We start from the raw sequence: 22,150 nt of genomic DNA on the forward strand, positions 1-22,150 counted from the left end.
TCAGGTAAGCATAAAACATAATTTATGTAAGAACTTACCTGATAAATTCATTTCTTTCATATTAGCAAGAGTCCATGAGCTAGTGACGTATGGGATATACATTCCTACCAGGAGGGGCAAAGTTGCCCAAACCTCAAAATGGCTATAAATACACCCCTCACCACACCCACAAATCAGTTTAACGTATAGCCAAGAAGTGGGGTGATAAGACAAAAGTGCGAAACCAAAAAAAAATAAGGAATTGGAATAATTGTGCTTTATACAAAAAATCATAACCACCACAAAAAGGGTGGGCCTCATGGACTCTTGCTAATATGAAAGAAATGAATTTATCAGGTAAGTTCTTACATAAATTATGTTTTCTTTCATGTAATTAGCAAGAGTCCATGAGCTAGTGACGTATGGGATAATGACTACCCAAGATGTGGATCTTCCACGCAAGAGTCACTAGAGAGGGAGGGAAAAAATAAAGACAGCCAATTCCGCTGAAAATAATCCACACCCAAAATAAAGTTTAAATCTTATAATGAAAAAAACTGAAATTATAAGCAGAAGAATCAAACTGAAACAGCTGCCTGAAGTACTTTTCTACCAAAAACTGCTTCAGAAGAAGAAAACACATAAAAATGGTAGAATTTAGTAAAAGTATGCAAAGAAGACCAAGTTGCTGCTTTGCAAATCTGATCAACCGAAGCTTCATTCCTAAACGCCCAGGAAGTAGAAACTTACCTAGTAGAATAAGCTGTAATCCTTTGAGGCGGAGTTTTACCCGACTCGACATAAGCATGATGAATTAAAGATTTCAACCAAGATGCCAAAGAAATGGCAGAGGCCTTCTGACCTTTCCTAGAACCGGAAAAGATAACAAATAGACTAGAAGTCTTTCGGAAATTCTTAGTAGCCTCAACATAATATTTCAAAGCTCTAACTACATCCAAAGAATGCAATGATCTCTCCTTAGAATTCTTAGGATTAGGACATAATGAAGGAACCACAATTTCTCTGCTAATGTTGTTAGAATTCACAACCTTAGGTAAAAATTTAAAAGAAGTTCGCAACACCGCCTTATCCTGATGAAAAATCAGAAAAGGAGACTCACAAGAAAGAGCAGATAATTCAGAAACTCTTCTAGCAGAAGAGATGGCCAAAAGAAACAAAACTTTCCAAGAAAGTAATTTAATGTCCAATGAATGCATAGGTTCAAACGGAAGAGCTTGAAGAGCCCCCAGAACCAAATTCAAACTCCAAGGAGGAGAAATTGACTTAATAACAGGTTTTATACGAACCAAAGCTTGTACAAAACAATGAATATCAGGAAGATTAGCAATCTTTCTGTGAAAAAGAACAGAAAGAGCAGAGATTTGTCCTTTCAAGGAACTTGCAGACAAACCTTTATCCAAACCATCCTGAAGAAACTGTAAAATTCTCGGAATTCTAAAAGAATGCCAGGAAAAATGATGAGAAAGACACCAAGAAATATAAGTCTTCCAGACTCGATAATATATCTTCCTAGATACAGATTTACGAGCCTGTAACATAGTATTAATCACAGAGTCAGAGAAACCACTTAGACTAAGAATCAAGCGTTCAATCTCCATACCTATAAATTTAAGGATTTGAGATCCTGATGGTAAAAAGGACCTTGCGACAAAAGGTCTGGTCTTAACGGAACAGTCCATGGTTGGCAAGAAGCCATCCGGATAAGATCCGCATACCAAAACCTGTGAGGCCATGCTGGAGCCACCAGCAGAACAAACGAGCATTCCTTCAGAATCTTGGAGATTACTCTTGGAAGAAGAACTAGAGGCGGAAAGATATAGGTAGGATGATACTTCCAAGGAAGTGACAATGCATCCACTGCTTCCACCTGAGGATCCCTGGATCTGGACAGATACCTGGGAAGTTTCTTGTTTAGATGAGAAGCCATCAGATCTATTTCTGGAAGTCCCCACATTTGAACAATCTGAAGAAATACCTCTGGGTGAAGAGACCATTCGCCCGGATGTAACGTTTGGCGACTGAGATAATCCGCTTCCCAATTGTCTATACCTGGGATATGAACCGCAGAAATTAGACAGGAGCTGGATTCCGCCCATACCAGTATTCGAGATACTTCTTTCATAGCCAGAGGACTGTGAGTCCCTCCTTGATGATTGATATATGCCACAGTTGTGACATTGTCTGTCTGAAAACAAATGAACAATTCTCTCTTTAGAAGAGGCCATGACTAAAGAGCTCTGAAAATTGCACGGAGTTCCAAAATATTGATTGGTAATCTCACCTCCTAAGATTCCCAAACCCCTTGTGCTGTCAGAGACCCCCAAACAGCTCCCCAACCTGTCAGACTTGCATCTGTTGAAATTACAGTCCAGGTCGGAAGAACAAAAGAAGCCCCCTGAATTAAACGATGGTGATCTGTCCACCACATCAGAGAGTGTCGTACAATCGGTTTTAAAGATATTAATTGAGATATCTTTGTGTAATCCCTGCACCACTGGTTCAGCATACAGAGCTGAAGAGGTCGCATGTGAAAACGAGCAAAGGGGATCGCGTCCGATGCAGCAGTCATAAGACCTAGAATTTCCATGCATAAGGCTACCGAAGGGAATGATAGAGACTGAAGGTTTCGACAAGCTGAGATCAATTTTAGACATCTCTTGTCTGTCAGAGACAGAGTCATGGACACTGAATCTATCTGGAAACCTAAAAAGGTTACCCTTGTCTGAGGAATCAATGAACTTTTCGGTAAATTGATCCTCCAACCATGATCTCTAAGAAACAACACGAGTCGATTCGTATGAGATTCTGCTAAAAGTGAAGACTGAGCAAGTACCAAGATATCGTCCAAATAAGGAAATACCACAATACCCTGTTCTCTGATTACAGACAGAAAGGCACCGAGAACCTTTGTAAAAATTCTTGGAGCTGTTGCTAGGCCAAACGGCAGAGCCACAAACTGGTAATGCTTGTCTAGAAAAGAGAATCTCAGAAACTGATAGTGATCTGGATGAATCGGAATATGCAGATATACATCCTGTAAATCTATTGTGGACATATAATGCCCTTGCTGAACAAAAGGCAGGATAGTCCTTATAGTTACCATTTTGAATGTTGGTATCCTTACATAACGATTCAATATTTTTAGATCCAGAACTGGTCTGAAGGAATTCTCCATCTCTGGTACAATGAAGAGATTTGAATAAAACCCCAGACCCTGTTCCAGAACTGGAACTGGCATAATTACTCCAGCCAACTCTAGATCTGAAACACATTTCAGAAATGCTTGAGCCTTTGCTGGATTTACTGGGACACGGGAAAGAAAAAATCTCTTTGCAGGAGGCCTTATCTTGAAGCCAATTCTGTACCCTTCTGAAACAATGTTCTGAATCCAAAGATTGTGAATTGAATTGATCCAAATTTCTTTGAAAAATCGTAATCTGTCCCCTACCAGCTGGACTGGAATGAGGGCCGCACCTTCATGTGGACTTGGGAGCTGGCTTTGGTTTTCTAAAAGGCTTGGATTAATTCCAGACTGGAGATGGTTTCCAAACTGATACCTCTCCTGTGGGTGAAGGATCAGGCTTTTGTTCCTTGTTGTGACGAAAGGAACGAAAACGATTATTAGACCTAAATTTACCTCTAGATTTTTTATCCTGTGGTAAAAAAGTTCCTTTCCCTCCAGTAACAGTTGAGATAATAGAATCCAACTGAGAACCAAATAATTTATTACCCTGAAAAGAAAGGGAAAGCAAAGTTGACTTAGAAGACATATCAGCATTCCAAGTTTTAAGCCATAAAGCTCTTCTAGCTAAAATAGCTAGAGACATATACCTGACATCAACTCTAATGATATCAAAGATGGCATCACAAATAAAGTTATTAGCATGTTGCAGAAGATTAACAATGCTATGAGAATTATGATCGGTTGCTTGTTGCGCTAAAGCTTCTAACCAAAAAGTTGAAGCTGCAGCAACATCCGCTAAAGATATAGCAGGTCTAAGAAGATTACCTGAACATAAGTAAGCTTTTCTTAGAAAGGATTCAATTTTCCTATCTAAAGGATCCTTAAAGGAAGTACTATCTGCCGTAGGAATAGTAGTACGTTTAGCAAGAGTGGAGATAGCCCCATCAACCTTAGGGATTTTGTCCCAAAACTCTAATCTGTCAGATGGCACAGGATATAATTGCTTAAAACGTTTAGAAGGAGTAAATGAATTACCCAAATTATTCCATTCCCTGGAGATTACTTCAGAAATAGCATCAGGGACAGGAAAAACTTCAGGAATAACTACAGGAGATTTAAAAACCTTATTTAAACGTTTAGATTTAGTATCAAGAGGACCAGAATCCTCTATTTCTAATGCAATTAAGACTTCTTTAAGTAAAGAACGAATAAATTCCATTTTGAATAAATATGAAGATTTATCAGCATCAATCTCTGAAACAGAATCCTCTGAACCAGAGGAATCTTTATCAGAATCAGAATAATGATGTTCATTTAAAAATTCATCTGAAAAATGAGAAGTTTTAAAAGACCTTTTACGTTTACTAGAAGGAGGAATAACAGACATAGCCTTCTTAATGGATTTAGAAACAAAATCTCTTATGTTATCAGGAACACCCTGAGTATTAGATGTTGATGGAACAGCAACAGGTAATGTAACATTACTAAAGGAAATATTATCTGCATTAACAAGTTTGTCATGACATTCATTACAAACAACAGCTGGAGGAAGAGATACCACAAGTTTACAGCAGATACACTTAACTTTGGTAGATCCAGCACCAGGCAGCGATTTTCCAGAAGTATCTTCTGACTCAGGGTCAATCTGGGACATCTTGCAATATGTAATAGAAAAAACAACATATAAAGCAAAATTGATCAAATTCCTTAAATGACAGTTTCAGGAATGGGAAAAAATGCCAGTGAACAAGCTTCTAGCAACCAGAAGCAATAAATAATGAGACTTAAATAATGTGGAGACAAAAGTGACGCCCATATTTTTTAGCGCCAAAAAAGACGCCCACATTATTTGGCGCCTAAATGCTTTTGGCCCTAAAAATGACGCCACATCCGGAACGCCGACACTTTTGGCGCAAAAAAAAACGTCAAAAAATTACGCAACTTCCGGCGACACGTATGACGCCGGAAAAAGAAAATAATTTTTTGCGTCAAAAAAGTCCGCGCCAAGAATGACGCAATAAAATGAAGCATTTTCAGCCCCCGCGCGCCTAACAGCCCACAGGGAAAAAAGTCAAATTTTTAAGGTAAGAAAAAAAAAATTGATTTATTCATATGCATTATCCCAAATATGAAACTGACTGTCTGCAATAAGGAACGTTTAACATCCTGAGTCAAGGCAAATAAATGTTTGAACACATATATTTAGAACTTTATATAAAAGTGCCCAACCATAGCTTAGAGTCACAGAAAATAAGACTTACTTACCCCAGGACACTCATCTACATGTAGTAGAAAGCCAAACCAGTACTGAAACGAGAATCAGTAGAGGTAATGGTATATATAAGAGTATATCGTCGATCTGAAAAGGGAGGTAAGAGATGAATCTCTACGACCGATAACAGAGAACCTATGAAATAGACCCCGTAGAAGGAGATCATTGAATTCAAATAGGCAATACTCTCCCTCACATCCCTCTGACATTCACTGCACGCTGAGAGGAAAACCGGGCTCCAACCTGCTGCGGAGCGCATATCAACGTAGAATCTAGCACAAACTTACTTCACCACCTCCATAGGAGGCAAAGTTTGTAAAACTGATTTGTGGGTGTGGTGAGGGGTGTATTTATAGGCATTTTGAGGTTTGGGAAACTTTGCCCCTCCTGGTAGGAATGTATATCCCATACGTCACTAGCTCATGGACTCTTGCTAATTACATGAAAGAAATTTACTTTTCTTCTATAAGATACGACGACTCCACGGATTCATCCTTTACTTGTGGGATACAATACCAAAGCTACAGGACACGGATGAACGGGAGGGACAAGACAGATGGCTAAACAGAAGGCACCACAGCTTGAAGAACTTTTCTCCCAAAAATTGCCTCCGAAGAAGCAAAAGTATCAAATTTGGAAAAAGGTATGAAGTGAAGACCAAGTCGCAGCCTTACAAATCTGTTCAACAGAAGCATCATTTTTAAAAGCCCATGTGGAAGCCACCGCTCTAGTAGAGTGAGCTGTAATACTTTCAGGAGGCTGCTGTCCAGCAGTCTTGTATGCCAAACGGATGATGCTTTTCAGCCAAAAAGAAAGAGAGGTAGCCGTAGATTTTGACCTCTACGTTCTCCAGAATAGACAACAAACAAAGAAGATGTTTGACGGAAATCTTTGGTCGCTTGCAAGTAAAACTTCAAAGCACGAACCACGTCCAAGTTGTTCAACAGACGCTCCTTCTTAGAGGAAGGATTAGGACACAGGGAAGGAACAACAATTTCCTGATTAATATTCTTATTAGTAATAACCTTAGGAAGGAATCCAGGTTTGGTACGCAAAACCACCTTATCAGAATGGAAAACAAGATAAGGCGAGTCGCATTGCAATGCAGATAGTTCAGAAACTCTTCGAGCCGAAGATAGAAGCTTAATATCTATGGAATGCATAGGTTCAAATGGAACCCCTTGAAGAACTTTAAGAACTAAATTCAAACTCCATGGCGGAGCAACAGGTTTAAACACAGGCTTGATTCTAACTAAAGCCTGACAGAACGACTGAACGTCTGGAACATCTGCCAGACGCTTGTGCAGTAAAAAATTGATAAAGCAGATATCTGTCCCTTTAGGGAACTAGCTGATAGCCCCTTTTCCAATCCTTCTTGGAGAAAGGACAAAATCCTAGGAATCCTGATCTTACTCCATGAGTAGCCTTTGGATTCGCACCAATAAGATATTTACGCTATATCTTATGATACATTTTCCTAGTGACAGGCTTTCGAGCCTGAATCAAGGTATCTATGACCGACTCAGAGAATCCCCGCTTGGATAAAATCAAGCGTTCAATCTCCAGGCAGTCAGCCACAGAGAAGGTCCTGTCTCAGTGGCAGTGTCCACGGTGGTAGAGATGAAATGTCCACCAGGTCTGCATACCAAGTCCTGCGTGGCCACGCAGGTGCTATCAAAATCACCAAAGCTCTCTCCTGTTTGATTCTGGCAATCAGACGAGGAAGGAGAGGAAATGGTGGAAACGCATAAGCCAGGTTGAACGACCAAGGTACTGCTAGAGCATCTATCAGTACCGCTTGAGGATCCCTTGATCTGGACCCGTAACAAGGAAGTTTGGTATTCTGACGAGATGCCATCAGATCCAATTCTGGTGTGCCCCATTGATGAATCAATTGTTCAAACACCTCCGGATGGAGTTTCCCACTACCCCGGATGAAAAGTCTGACGACTTAGAAAATCCGCTTCTGGGATATAGATTGTTGATAGAGGGCAAGAGTGAGTTTCTGCCCATCAAATTATTTTGGTAACCTCTATCATCGCTAGAGAACTCTTTGTTCCCCCCTGATGATTGATATATGCTACAGTCGTGATATTTTCCGACTGGAATCTTATGAATCTGGCCGAAGCCAGCTGAGGCCACGCCTGAAGCGCATTGAATAGCCCTCTCAGTTCTAGAATATTTAATCGGGAGGAGAGCCTCCTCCTGAGTCCACACACCCTGTGCTTTCAGGGAATTTCAGACTGCACCCCAGCCTAATAGGCTGGCGTTCGTCGTCACTATGACCCATGCTGGCCTGCGGAAACACATTCCCTGGGTCAGATGATCCTGTGACGACCACCAAAGAAGAGAGTCTCTGGTCTCTTGATCCAGATTTATCCAAGGAGATAAATTTGCATAATCCCCATTCCACTGTTTGAGCATGCATAGTTGCAGTGGTCTGAGATGCAAGCGAGCAAACGGAACTATGTCCATTGCCGCTACCATTAATCCAATTACCTCCATACACTGAGCCACTGACGGCCGAAGAATGGAATGAAGAGCTCGGCAGGTGGTTAAAATCTTTGATTTCCTGACCTCCGTCAGAAAATTTTTCATGTTTACCGAATAAGTTAACTTTTTTTTACGTTCACCTTCCACCCGTGAGATCTTAGAAAAGCCAACACAATGTCTGTGTGAGATTTGGCTAGCTGGTAAGTTGACGCCTGAATTAAGATATTGCCCAGATAAGGCGCCAATGCTATGCCCCGCGGCCTTAGAACCGCCAAAAGGGACCCTAGCACTTTTGTGAAAATTCTGGGAGCTGTGGCCAACCCGAAGGGAAGAGCCACAAACTGGTAATGCTTGTCCAGAAAGGCAAACCTAAGATCATCACCAGTTTCTCAGTGGATAGAAATGTGAAGATACGCATCCTTTAAATCCACGGTGGTCATATATTGACCCTCCTGGATCACTGGTAAAATAGTCTGAATGGTCTCCATCTTGAAGGATGGGACGCTGAGGAATTTGTTTAGGATCTTGAGATCTAAAATTGGTCTGAAGGCTCCCTCTTTTTTGGGAACCACAAATAGATTGGAGTAAAACCCCTGCCCCTGTTCTGCTTTTGGAACTGGGCAGATTACTCCCATGGTATATAGGTCTTCTACACAGCGTAAGAACGCCTCTCTTTTTGTCTGGTTTACAGACAATCGAGAAAGATGAAATCTCCCCCTTGGAGGAGAATCTTTGAAGTCTAGAAGATACCCCTGGGTCACGATTTCTAAAGCCCAGGAGTCCTGAACGTCTCTTGCCCAAGCCTGAGCAAAGAAAGAAAGTCTGCCCCCTACTAGACCCGGTCCCGGATCGGGGGCTGCCCCTTCATGCTGTCTTGGTGGCAAGCAGCGGGCTTCTTGGCCTGTTTACCCTTATTCCAAGTCTGGATAGGTCTCCAGACTGACTTGGATTGAGCAAAATTCCCCTCCTGCTTTGCAGCAGGGGAGGAGGTAGAGGGACCACCTTTGAAGTTTCGAAAGAGGAACGAAAATTATTTTGTTTGGTCCTCATCTTATTTGGCCTTTTCCTCCAGTGATGTCTGAAATGATCTCTTTCAGTTCAGGCCCGAATAGGGTCTTACCCTTAAAAGGAATGGTTAAAAGCTTAGATTTTGATGACACGTCAGCAGACCAGGACTTAAGCCATAACGCTCTACGCGCTAAAATGGCAAAACCTGAATTCTTTGCCGCTTATTTAGCCAGTTGAAAAGCGGCATCTGTAATGAAAGAATTAGCTAGCTTGAGAGCCCTAATTCTATTCAAAATATCAACTAATGGGGTCTCAACCTACAGCTGCAGTAGTTACAGGAACAATGCACGCTATAAGTTGCAGAAGAAAACCTTATGAATAAATATTTTCTTTAGAAGACCCTCTAATTTTTTATCCATAGGATCTTTGAAAGCACAACTGTCCTCAATAAGTATAGTTGTATGCTTAGCCAGGGTAGAAATAGCTCCCTACACCTTAGGGACCGTCTGCCACGAATCCCGAATGGTGCCTGATATGCAAAACATTTTCTTAAAAGTAGGAGGGGGAGAGAACGGAATACCTGGTCTATCCCACTCCTTAGTAACAATGTCTGAAATCCTCTTAGGGACCAGAAAAATATTAGTGTAAGCAGGAACCTCTAGATATCTATCCATTTTACACAATTTCTCTGGTGGAATTACAATAGGGTCACAATCATCCAGAGTCGCTAAAACCTCCCTGAGCAACAAGCGGAGGTGTTCTAGCTTAAATTTAAAAGCCGTCATATCTGAGTCTGTTTGAGGGAACATCTTTCCTGAATCAGAAAGCTCTCCCTTAGACAGCGATTCCCTCACCCCCAACTCAGAATATTGTGAGGGTACATCGGAGATGGCTAATAAAGCGTCAGAGGGCTCAGCATTTACTCTCACACCGGACCTACTGCGCTTCCCCTGCAACCCAAGTAGTTTAGATAACACCTCAGTGAGGGTAGTAGACAGAACTGCGGCCATATCTTGCAAGGTGAAAGAATTAGACGCACTAGTACTTGGCGTCGCTTGTGCGGGCGTTAATGGTTGTGACACTTGGGGAGAATTAGATGGCATAATCTGATTCTCTTCTGACTGAGAATCATCCTGCGACATACTTTTATCAGCTAAAATATGTTCTTTGCAATTTATTGCCCTTTCAGTGCATGAGGGACACATTTTAAGTGGGGGTTCCACAATGGCTTCTAAACACATTGAACATTGGCTTTCCTCAATGTCAGACATGTTAAACAGGCTAGTAATGACCACAAACAGGCTTGAAAACACTTTATTTAGTGAAGAATAATCTTAGAAAACGGTACTGCGCCTTTAAGAGAAAAAAAAGCATACACGTTTTGCAAAACTGCTTTAAAACAATCAAATTGTTTAAATTTTATGATATAAGCATTCAAACTATGCAGCTAAGTTTGCCCCACAAGGAAAGGAACACTTAACCCTTACTGGAAAAAAAGGATAATTAATAAACGTTTAAATCCGGAAAAAACACCCCCTGCAACTCGCCACAGCCCTGCTGTTGCACCTACCTGCCCCCAGGGATCTGTAAAACAGGGTTAAAGCTTCGATTTGGCCCAATACTCTCACAAGGGCCCACCGGAGTTGGAGCTTGCTGCTTGCCTGTCAAATACAACTGCGCAACTGAGGCGCGAAAATAGGCCCCGCTCATCTCACTCGATGTCTCTCAGCCCAAATGAACAGCACCAGAGCGGTCTCAAAATAGCCATGTGGGTTCCTAAACCCAAAAAGAAGCCAAATGTAGCTTCTCATTTAAGCATAAAAAACGTTCCTTCCAAAAACGTTATCAGCACTCCCAGTTAAATAAACCCACAAACATTCAAACTCAGTGTAAACCATTTTTTCTTAGCCCCTATTATGCAAGCTTACTAATACCCCTCTATATCTTTTAGGATTACTGCTTACCCTTTCCCTCATGGGGATACTGTCAGCCAATTCTGAAATACCAAAGTCTCTTCAGAAAAAAATGACTGAACATACCTCACTGCTTATAGCATGAAAAACGTTCCTCACACTGAAGTTTCTTAAGTACTCCTCAGCCATTCTGTGGGAACTGCTCTGTATCTTAGTGACAAATGCAAAGATCATCAGCCTCCAGGCAGAAGTCTTCATCCATCTGCTGCCTGAGAGAAAATAGTACACACCGGTACCATTTAAAATAAAAAAACTCTTGCTTGAAGAAAATAAAAACTAACATTTTATCACCTCTTTCACTTTACCCTTCCTAGTACTTAGAGTAGGCAAAGAGAATGACTGGGGGTGGAGTCAAGGGAGGAGCTATATAGACAGCTCTGCTGTGGTGCTCTTTGCCACTTCCTGTTAGCAGGAGGATAATATCCCACAAGTAAAGGATGAATCCGTGGAATCGTCGTATCTTATAGAAGAAACATAATTAATGTAAGAATTTACATGATAAATTCATTTCTTTCATATTGGCAAGAGTCCATGAGCTAGTGACGTATGGGGATATACATTCCTACCAGGAGGGGCAAAGTTTCCCAAACCTCAAAATGCCTATAAATACAACCCCCACCACACCCACAATTCAGTTTAACGAATAGCAAGAGGTGGGGTGATAAGGAGCGAATGCATCAACAAGGAATTGGAATAATTGTGCTTTATACAAAAAAATCATAACCACCACAAAAAGGGTGGGCCTCATGGACTCTTGCCAATATGAAAGAAATGAATTTATCAGGTAAATTCTTACATAAATTATGTTTTCTTTCATGTAATTGGCAAGAGTCCATGAGCTAGTGACGTATGGGATAGCAAATACCCAAGATGTGGAACTCCACCCAAGAGTCACTAAAGAGGGAGGGATAAAAATAAAGACAGCCAATTCCGCTGAAAAAAGAATCCACAACCCAAATCAAAAGTTTTAATCTTTATAAAGAAAAAAACTGAAATTATAAGCAGAAGAATCAAACTGAAACAGCTGCCTGAAGAACTTTTCTACCAAAAACTTCTTCTGAAGAGAAAACATTAAAATGATAGAATTTAGTAAAAGTATGCAAAGAAGACCAAGTTGCTGCTTTGCAAATCTGATCAACAGAAGCTTCATTCTTAAAAGCCCAGGAAGTAGAAACTGACCTAGTAGTGACAGTTGAAATAATAGAATCCAACTGAGAACCAAATAATTTATTACCTTGGAAAGAAAGAGCTAGCAACGTTGACTTAGAAGTCATATCCGCATTCCAAGATTTAAGCCATAAAGCTCTTCTAGCTAAAATATCTAAAGACATATACCTAACATCAATTCTAATGATATCAAAAATGGCATCACAAATGATAGCATGTTGAATTAGCTTAACAATGCTATACACATTAGGATCTGGTACTTGTTGCGCTAAAGTTTCCAACCAAAAAGTTGAAGCCGCAGCAACATCAGCCAAAGAAATAGTAGGCCTAAGAAGATGACCTGAACATAAATAAGCCTTCCTTAGATAAGATTCAAGTTTCCTATCTAAAGGATATTTAAAAGAAGTACTATCTGCCGTAGGAATAGTAGTACGCTTTGCAAGAGTAGAGATGGTCCCATCAACTTTGGGGATCTTTTCCCAAAACTCCAATCTATCAGTCGGCAAAGGGTACAGTTTCATAAACCTTGAAGGAGTAAATGAAGTACCCAGACTATTCCATTCCCTAGAAATTACATCTGAAATAGCATCAGGAACTGGAAAAACCTCTGGAATAACTACATGAGGTTTAAAAACCGAATTTAAACGTTTACTGGTTTTAATATCAAGAGGACGAGTCTACTCCATATCTAATGCAATCAACACCTCTTTTAATAAAGAACGAATATACTCCATTTTAAATAAATATGAAGTTTTGTCAGTGTCAATATCTGAGGCAGAATCTTCTGAACCAGATAGATCCTCATCAGAGATAGATAAATCAGAATGCTGTCGGTCATTTAAAAATTCATTGAATTTATGAGAAGTTTTAAAAGACCTTTTACATTTATTAAAAGGTGGTATAACAGACAGGGCCTTCTGAATAGAATTAGAAACAAATTCTCTCACATTAACAGGAATAGCCTGAACATTAGATGTTGAAGGAACAACAACAGGTAATAGATTACTACTAATGGAAATATTATCTGCTTTTGAAAGTTTATCATGACAACTAACACAAACTACAGCCGGAGGAACAGTTAAAACAAGTTTACAACAAATGCACTTAGCTTTGGTAGAACCGACATCAGGCAGCAGCATTCCAGAAGTAGATTCTGAGACAGGGTCAGATTGAGACATCTTGCAATATGTAATAGAAAAAACAACATATAAAGCAAAATTATCAATTACCTTATATGACAGTTTCAGGAATGGGGAAAAATGCAAACAGAATAAGCCTCTAGAGACCAGAAGCAAAAAGAAATAATGACTTAAATAATGTCAAAAATCTGGCGCCAAGTATGACGCCCACAATTGACAAAATATTTTTGGCGCCAAAAACGTCTGCAACAAACACGAGCGTCATAGGTGATGCAACTACGTGAAAACTCTCGGCACCAACTAAGACGCAGGAAATTACGTCAACAAACGTAATTCTTGCGCCAAAAAAGACGCAATAAATTATAGCATTTTGCGCTCCCGCGAGCCTAACAGCCCGCAATTTAGAAAGAAAGTCAATTTGAAAAATTTTCAGGTAAGAAAAAATTTATTCATATGCATTTACCAAAATGAAACTGACAGTCTGTAAGAAGGAAATATACTGATTAACCTGAATCATGGCAAATATAAGTATAAAACATATATTTAGAACTTTACATATAAAGTGCCAAACCATAGCTGAGAGTGTCATAAATAAAAGGAAAACAGAATTTATGTTTACCTGATAAATTACTTTCTCCAACGGTGTGTCCGGTCCACGGCGTCATCCTTACTTGTGGGATATTCTCTTCCCCAACAGGAAATGGCAAAGAGCCCAGCAAAGCTGGTCACATGATCCCTCCTAGGCTCCGCCTTCCCCAGTCATTCGACCGACGTAAAGGAGGAATATTTGCATAGGAGAAACCATATGATACCGTGGTGACTGTAGTTAAAGAAAATAAATTATCAGACCTGATTAAAAAACCAGGGCGGGCCGTGGACCGGACACACCGTTGGAGAAAGTAATTTATCAGGTAAACATAAATTCTGTTTTCTCCAACATAGGTGTGTCCGGTCCACGGCGTCATCCTTACTTGTGGGAACCAATACCAAAGCTTTAGGACACGGATGAAGGGAGGGAGCAAATCAGGTCACCTAAATGGAAGGCACCACGGCTTGCAAAACCTTTCTCCCAAAAATAGCCTCAGAAGAAGCAAAAGTATCAAACTTGTAAAATTTGGTAAAAGTGTGCAGTGAAGACCAAGTCGCTGCCTTACATATCTGATCAACAGAAGCCTCGTTCTTGAAGGCCCATGTGGAAGCCACAGCCCTAGTGGAATGAGCTGTGATTCTTTCAGGAGGCTGCCGTCCGGCAGTCTCATAAGCCAATCTGATGATGCTTTTAATCCAAAAAGAGAGAGAGGTAGAAGTTGCTTTTTGACCTCTCCTTTTACCAGAATAAACAACAAACAAGGAAGATGTTTGTCTAAAATCCTTTGTAGCATCTAAATAGAATTTTAGAGCGCGAACAACATCCAAATTGTGCAACAAACGTTCCTTCTTTGAAACTGGATTCGGACACAAAGAAGGCACGACTATCTCCTGGTTAATGTTTTTGTTAGAAACAACTTTCGGAAGAAAACCAGGTTTAGTACGTAAAACCACCTTATCTGCATGGAACACCAGATAAGGAGGAGAACACTGCAGAGCAGATAATTCTGAAACTCTTCTAGCAGAAGAAATTGCAATCAAAAACAAAACTTTCCAAGATAATAACTTAATATCAACGGAATGTAAGGGTTCAAACGGAACCCCCTGAAGAACTGAAAGAACTAAATTGAGACTCCAAGGAGGAGTCAAAGGTTTGTAAACAGGCTTGATTCTAACCAGAGCCTGAACAAAGGCTTGAACATCTGGCACAGCTGCCAGCTTTTTGTGAAGTAACACAGACAAGGCAGAAATCTGTCCCTTCAAGGAACTTGCAGATAATCCTTTCTCCAATCCTTCTTGAAGAAAGGATAGAATCTTAGGAATTTTTACCTTGTCCCAAGGGAATCCTTTAGATTCACACCAACAGATATATTTTTTCCATATTTTGTGGTAAATTTTTCTAGTTACAGGCTTTCTGGCCTGAACAAGAGTATCAATAACAGAATCTGAGAACCCTCGCTTTGATAAGATCAAGCGTTCAATCTCCAAGCAGTCAGTTGGAGTGAGACCAGATTCGGATGTTCGAACGGACCTTGAACAAGAAGGTCTCGTCTCAAAGGTAGCTTCCATGGTGGAGCCGATGACATATTCACCAGGTCTGCATACCAAGTCCTGCGTGGCCACGCAGGAGCTATCAAGATCACCGATGCTCTCTCCTGATTGATCCTGGCTACCAGCCTGGGGATGAGAGGAAACGGCGGGAATACATAAGCTAGTTTGAAGGTCCAAGGTGCTACTAGTGCATCTACTAGAGTCGCCTTGGGATCCCTGGATCTGGACCCGTAGCAAGGAACCTTGAAGTTCTGACGAGAGGCCATCAGATCCATGTCTGGAATGCCCCACAGTTGAGTAATTTGGGCAAAGATTTCCGGATGGAGTTCCCACTCCCCCGGATGTAATGTCTGACGACTCAGAAAATCCGCTTCCCAATTTTCCACTCCTGGGATGTGGATTGCAGACAAGTGGCAGGAGTGAGTCTCCGCCCATTGAATGATTTTGGTCACTTCTTCCATCGCCAGGGAACTCCTTGTTCCCCCCTGATGGTTGATGTACGCAACAGTCATGTTGTCTGATTGAAACCGTATGAACTTGGCCTTTGCTAGCTGAGGCCAAGCCTTGAGAGCATTGAGTATCGCTCTCAGTTCCAGAATATTTATCGGTAGAAGAGATTCTTCCCGAGACCAAAGACCCTGAGCTTTCAGGGGTCCCCAGACCGCGCCCCAGCCCATCAGACTGGCGTCGGTCGTGACAATGACCCACTCTGGTCTGTGGAAGCTCATCCCCTGTGACAGGTTGTCCAGGGACAGCCACCAACGGAGTGAATCTCTGGTCCTCTGATTTACTTGTATCGTCGGAGACAAGTCTGTATAGTCCCCATTCCACTGACTGAGCATGCACAGTTGTAATGGTCTTAGATGAATGCGCGCAAAAGGAACTATGTCCATTGCCGCTACCATCAAACCTATTACTTCCATGCACTGCGCTATGGAAGGAAGAGGAACGGAATGAAGTATTTGACAAGAGTTCAGAAGTTTTGTTTTTCTGGCCTCTGTCAGAAAAATCCTCATTTCTAAGGAGTCTATTATTGTTCCCAAGAAGGGAACCCTCGTTGACGGAGATAGAGAACTCTTTTCTACGTTCACTTTCCATCCGTGAGATCTGAGAAAGGCCAGGACAATGTCCGTGTGAGCCTTTGCTTGAGGAAGGGACGACGCTTGAATCAGAATGTCGTCCAAGTAAGGTACTACTGCAATGCCCCTTGGTCTTAGCACCGCTAGAAGGGACCCTAGTACCTTTGTGAAAATCCTTGGAGCAGTGGCTAATCCGAACGGAAGTGCCACGAACTGGTAATGCTTGTCCAGGAATGCGAACCTTAGGAACCGATGATGTTCCTTGTGGATAGGAATATGTAGATACGCATCCTTTAAATCCACCGTGGTCATGAATTGACCTTCCTGGATGGAAGGAAGAATTGTTCGAATGGTTTCCATTTTGAACGATGGAACCTTGAGAAACTTGTTTAGGATCTTGAGATCTAAGATTGGTCTGAACGTTCCCTCTTTTTTGGGAACTACGAACAGATTGGAGTAGAACCCCATCCCTTGTTCTCCTAATGGAACAGGATGAATCACTCCCATTTTTAACAGGTCTTCTACACAATGTAAGAATGCCTGTTTTTTTATGTGGTCTGAAGACAATTGAGACCTGTGGAACCTCCCCCTTGGGGGAAGCCCCTTGAATTCCAGAAGATAACCTTGGGAGACTATTTCTAGCGCCCAAGGATCCAGAACATCTCTTGCCCAAGCCTGAGCGAAGAGAGAGAGTCTGCCCCCCACCAGATCCGGTCCCGGATCGGGGGCCAACATCTCATGCTGTCTTGGTAGCAGTGGCAGGTTTCTTGGCCTGCTTTCCCTTGTTCCAGCCTTGCATTGGTCTCCAGGCTGGCTTGGCTTGAGAAGTATTACCCTCTTGCTTAGAGGACGTAGCACTTGGGGCTGGTCCGTTTCTACGAAAGGGACGAAAATTAGGTTTATTTTTGGCCTTGAAAGACCTATCCTGAGGAAGGGCGTGGCCCTTGCCCCCAGTGATATCAGAGATAATCTCTTTCAAGTCAGGGCCAAACAGCGTTTTCCCCTTGAAAGGAATGTTAAGCAATTTGTTCTTGGAAGACGCATCCGCTGACCAAGATTTTAACCAAAGCGCTCTGCGCGCCACAATAGCAAACCCAGAATTTTTCGCAGCTAACCTAGCCAATTGCAAAGTGGCGTCTAGGGTGAAAGAATTAGCCAATTTGAGAGCACGGATTCTGTCCATAATCTCCTCATAAGAAGGAGAATTACTAGTGATCACCTTTTCTAGCTCATCGAACCAGAAACACGCGGCTGTAGTGACAGGGACAATGCATGAAATTGGTTGTAGAAGGTAACCTTGCTGAACAAACATCTTTTTAAGTAAACCTTCTAATTTTTTATCCATAGGATCTTTGAAAGCACAACTATCTTCTATGGGTATAGTGGTGCGTTTGTTTAGAGTAGAAACCGCCCCCTCGACCTTGGGGACTGTCTGCCATAAGTCCTTTCTGGGGTCGACCATAGGAAACAATTTTTTAAATATGGGGGGAGGGACGAAAGGTATACCAGGCCTTTTCCATTCTTTATTTACAATGTCCGCCACCCGCTTGGGTATAGGAAAAGCTTCGGGGGGCCCCGGGACCTCTAGGAACTTGTCCATTTTACATAGTTTCTCTGGGATGACCAAATTCTCACAATCATCCAGAGTGGATAACACCTCCTTAAGCAGAGCGCGGAGATGTTCCAACTTAAATTTAAATGTAATCACATCAGGTTCAGCTTGTTGAGAAATTTTCCCTGAATCTGAAATTTCTCCCTCAGACAAAACCTCCCTGGCCCCCTCAGACTGGTGTAGGGGCCCTTCAGAAACAATATCATCAGCGTCCTCATGCTCTTCAGTATTTTCTAAAACAGAGCAGTCGTGCTTTCGCTGATAAGTGGGCATTTTGGCTAAAATGTTTTTGATAGAATTATCCATTACAGCCGTTAATTGTTGCATAGTAAGGAGTATTGGCGCGCTAGATGTACTAGGGGCCTCCTGAGTGGGCAAGACTGGTGTAGACGAAGGAGGGGATGATGCAGTACCATGCTTACTCCCCTCACTTGAGGAATCATCTTGGGCATAATTTTCTCTAAATTTTGTGTCACATAAATCACATCTATTTAAATGAGAAGGAACCTTGGCTTCCCCACATTCAGAACACAGTCTATCTGGCAGTTCAGACATGTTAAACAGGCATAAACTTGATAACAAAGTACAAAAAACGTTTTAAAATAAAACCGTTACTGTCACTTTAAATTTTAAACTGAACACACTTTATTACTGCAATTGCGAAAAAGTATGAAGGAATTGTTCAAAATTCACCAAAATTTCACCACATTGTCTTAAAGCCTTAAAAGTATTGCACACCAAATTTGGAAGCTTTAACCCTTAAAATAACGGAACCGGAGCCGTTTTTATATTTAACCCCTTTACAGTCCCTGGTATCTGCTTTGCTGAGACCCAACCAAGCCCAAAGGGGAATACGATACCAAATGACGCCTTCAGAAAGTCTTTTCTATGTATCAGAGCTCCTCACACATGCATCTGCATGTCATGCTTCTCAAAAACAAGTGCGCAATACAGGCGCGAAAATGAGACTCTGCCTATGATTAGGGAAAGCCCCTAGAGAATAAGGTGTCCAATATAGTGCCTGCCGGTTATTTTACAAAATTCCCAAGATTAAAATAATTCCTCAAGGCTATGGAGTATAAATTATGTTTATATATAAATCGATTTAGCCCAGAAAATGTCTACAGTCTTAAAAAGCCCTTGTGAAGCCCTTATTTACTGTCTGTAATAAAAATGGCTTACCGGATCCCATAGGGAAAATGACAGCTTCCAGCATTACATCGTCTTGTTAGAATGTGTCATACCTCAAGCAGCAAAAGTCTGCTCACTGTTCCCCCAACTGAAGTTAATTCCTCTCAACAGTCCTGTGTGGAACAGCCATCGATTTTAGTAACGGTTGCTAAAATCATTTTCCTCTTACAAACAGAAATCTTCATCTCTTTTCTGTTTCAGAGTAAATAGTACATACCAGCACTATTTTAAAATAACAAACTCTTGATTGAATAATAAAAACTACAGTTAAACACTAAAAAACTCTAAGCCATCTCCGTGGAGATGTTGCCTGTACAACGGCAAAGAGAATGACTGGGGAAGGCGGAGCCTAGGAGGGATCATGTGACCAGCTTTGCTGGGCTCTTTGCCATTTCCTGTTGGGGAAGAGAATATCCCACAAGTAAGGATGACGCCGTGGACCGGACACACCTATGTTGGAGAAATATACTTACCAAAAGACACTCATCTACATAAAGTAGATAGCCAAACCAGTACTGAAACGAGAATCAGTAGAGGTAATGGTATATAAGAGTATATCGTCGATCTGAAAAGGGAGGTAGGAGATGAATCTCTACTACCGATAACAGAGAACCTATGAAATAGATAGATCCCCGTTAGGATGACCATTGCATTCAATAGGTAATACTCCCTTCACATACCTCTGTCATTCACTGCACTCTGAGAGGAACCGGGCTTCAGCATGCTGAGAAGCGCATATCAACGTAGAATCTAGCACAAACTTACTTCACCACCTCCATAGGAGGCAAAGTTTGTAAAACTGAATTGTGGGTGTGGTGGAGGGTGTATTTATAGGTATTTTGAGGTTTGGGACACTTTGCACCCCCTGGTAGGAATGTATATCCCATACGTCACTAGCTCATGGACTCTTGCCAATAACATGAAAGAAATACATATGCTATATGTTATTGCTTAGTTTAATACATTTCAGTTGTTCTTATTATTAAAGGGACAGGAAACCCCATTTTTTTCTTTCATGATTCAGATAGAACACACAATTTTAAACAACTTTCAAATTTAGTTCTATTATCAAATGTGTTTCATTATCTTGTTATCCTTTGCTGAAGGAAAAGCATTGCACTACTGGCAGCTAGCTGAACACATCTAGTTAGCCAATCACAAGAGACAAACAGCTAGCTCCCACTAGTGTAGGATATGTGCATATTATTTTTCAACAATGGATACCAAGAGAACGAAGCACATTTGAAAATAGAAGATAATTTCAAAGTGACTACAGTATATTTTCTATCTGAAGCATGCAAGTTTAATTTTGACTTTCCTATCCTTTTAAGGTAATTATTATTTTTCTCCTTCCAATAAAGTACAGCAGTTGTCCAAATTGAATAATTAACCTATTAAAAATAGATTGAGAATTATGAGTTGACTGTTAGGTGAACTATGTATTTCTAATGGTATATAACCAAATCAGTAATTTTCTGATGTAACTGTAAAACAAAACTGAAAAGTTCTTATTCTACAAATGAAACATGCATCTAGTTGTAAATATTAAGATTATAACAACCAGCAAGAATGAGTCGTTCTGTATTAAACCACAATTTAAATTGAGTCTTACTAACTAGTGATTTAAAGTGATTTTATTTAAATCAAATCCACCTTGGATAGCACAGATATAAAAAAGTAAAATAAAGGCTGATAAGTAATGTGAGTGACAAACCACAGTAAAAAAGATTTTTTATCTATGGTACTACTAATTAACATCTCCCAACAGATATCGTCATCTAAAACAGCACAGGATCAGATCTCAGTTTACCTGATTTATCCTTCTGTATGGCTTTATCCTCAAAGTAAAAGAACATGACCTGGAACCGATCTTTATCAGTAGAGTGCAGAACCCTAGGAAAAACATTTAGACTCACTAGATGAGTACACAAGTGACAGTGCACTACAAACAACAGCTATTAATATGTGCTCAGTCTGCAGAGCTTGTATTAGAGTAAGAACACAGCCCATAATTTGCACGCTCACAGCTTCTCTGTACCTCATGTGTTCCAAACGATACACAGAAAGTAGATAGGTTGACATGGCAAAGTCTAGCTTGTTGATGAGTGCAGACACTTCTGGTGCCGGATCCAGTAAGTTGATGATTGTACTACGCAGCTCATTCAGTTCCGCCTGCAGAGGGAATTAGACCATTTTCACAAAGCTTAATGTGCCAGAATGTTCTATTTACATAAATATGTCTATATAGTACATGATGGTAAAAGCTTTATAATCGATGTTTGCAATTTACTTAAAGGGACAGCCAAGTTAAGATTAAACTTTTATGATTCAGATAAAGCACACAATTTTAAGCAACTTTCCAATTCACTTCCATTATCTAGATAATATATTTGCACACTTTGAGGCACCAACTCAGACAACCAATGGCTGTCATGTGATGCATTAGGAAGGAAAATGTAACTAACTGACATTTGTCAAAAAAAAATCTACTACTCATTTGAAATTCAAACTAAGAGTTTTTGCATTGTCTTTTTGTTTTGCATTTATTGATTATACTATTCTACTGTGTTTAGTGGTCCTTTATAGGTTAGCATTTTTCAAGGTAAATATGTTTTTAAAACTGAAAAGTTCGAAGAAATAGTATTATTTAAAGGAATGTAAAATACAATTTAAGGTCTCAGAGTAATTGAATTAAAAGATAAATATTACTATTGATTTAATTAAAAAACGGTTAGGGATTAAAAGAATCTGCGTTTTTATCATATACAAGAAACCATAGTACATTGTAGGCCTTGTGGTGCTAGATTGAAGCTGAATCTTAAGCTCAATATTAGTTTATTTGGCAGACCTATCACGGCTTCTACTCTGGCCTAGTTTCCATTGAGGTGGTAAA

The 22,150-nt window shown here is 40.7% G+C and overlaps 1 protein-coding gene across 1 annotated transcript in view; it reads right to left on the minus strand.

The window, feature by feature from the left end:
• The window catches only part of PI4KA (phosphatidylinositol 4-kinase alpha), a 442,522-nt gene that overhangs the window by 213,909 nt on the left and 206,463 nt on the right, over window positions 1–22,150 (minus strand). Inside the window, 2 exon segments of the mRNA XM_053701959.1 lie at window positions 21,068–21,150; window positions 21,296–21,429. Coding sequence (XP_053557934.1) covers window positions 21,068–21,150; window positions 21,296–21,429 — 217 coding nt within the window.

Source organism: Bombina bombina, chromosome 2 (genome assembly GCF_027579735.1).
Source record: "Bombina bombina isolate aBomBom1 chromosome 2, aBomBom1.pri, whole genome shotgun sequence".
NCBI classification, from domain to species: domain Eukaryota; kingdom Metazoa; phylum Chordata; class Amphibia; order Anura; family Bombinatoridae; genus Bombina; species Bombina bombina.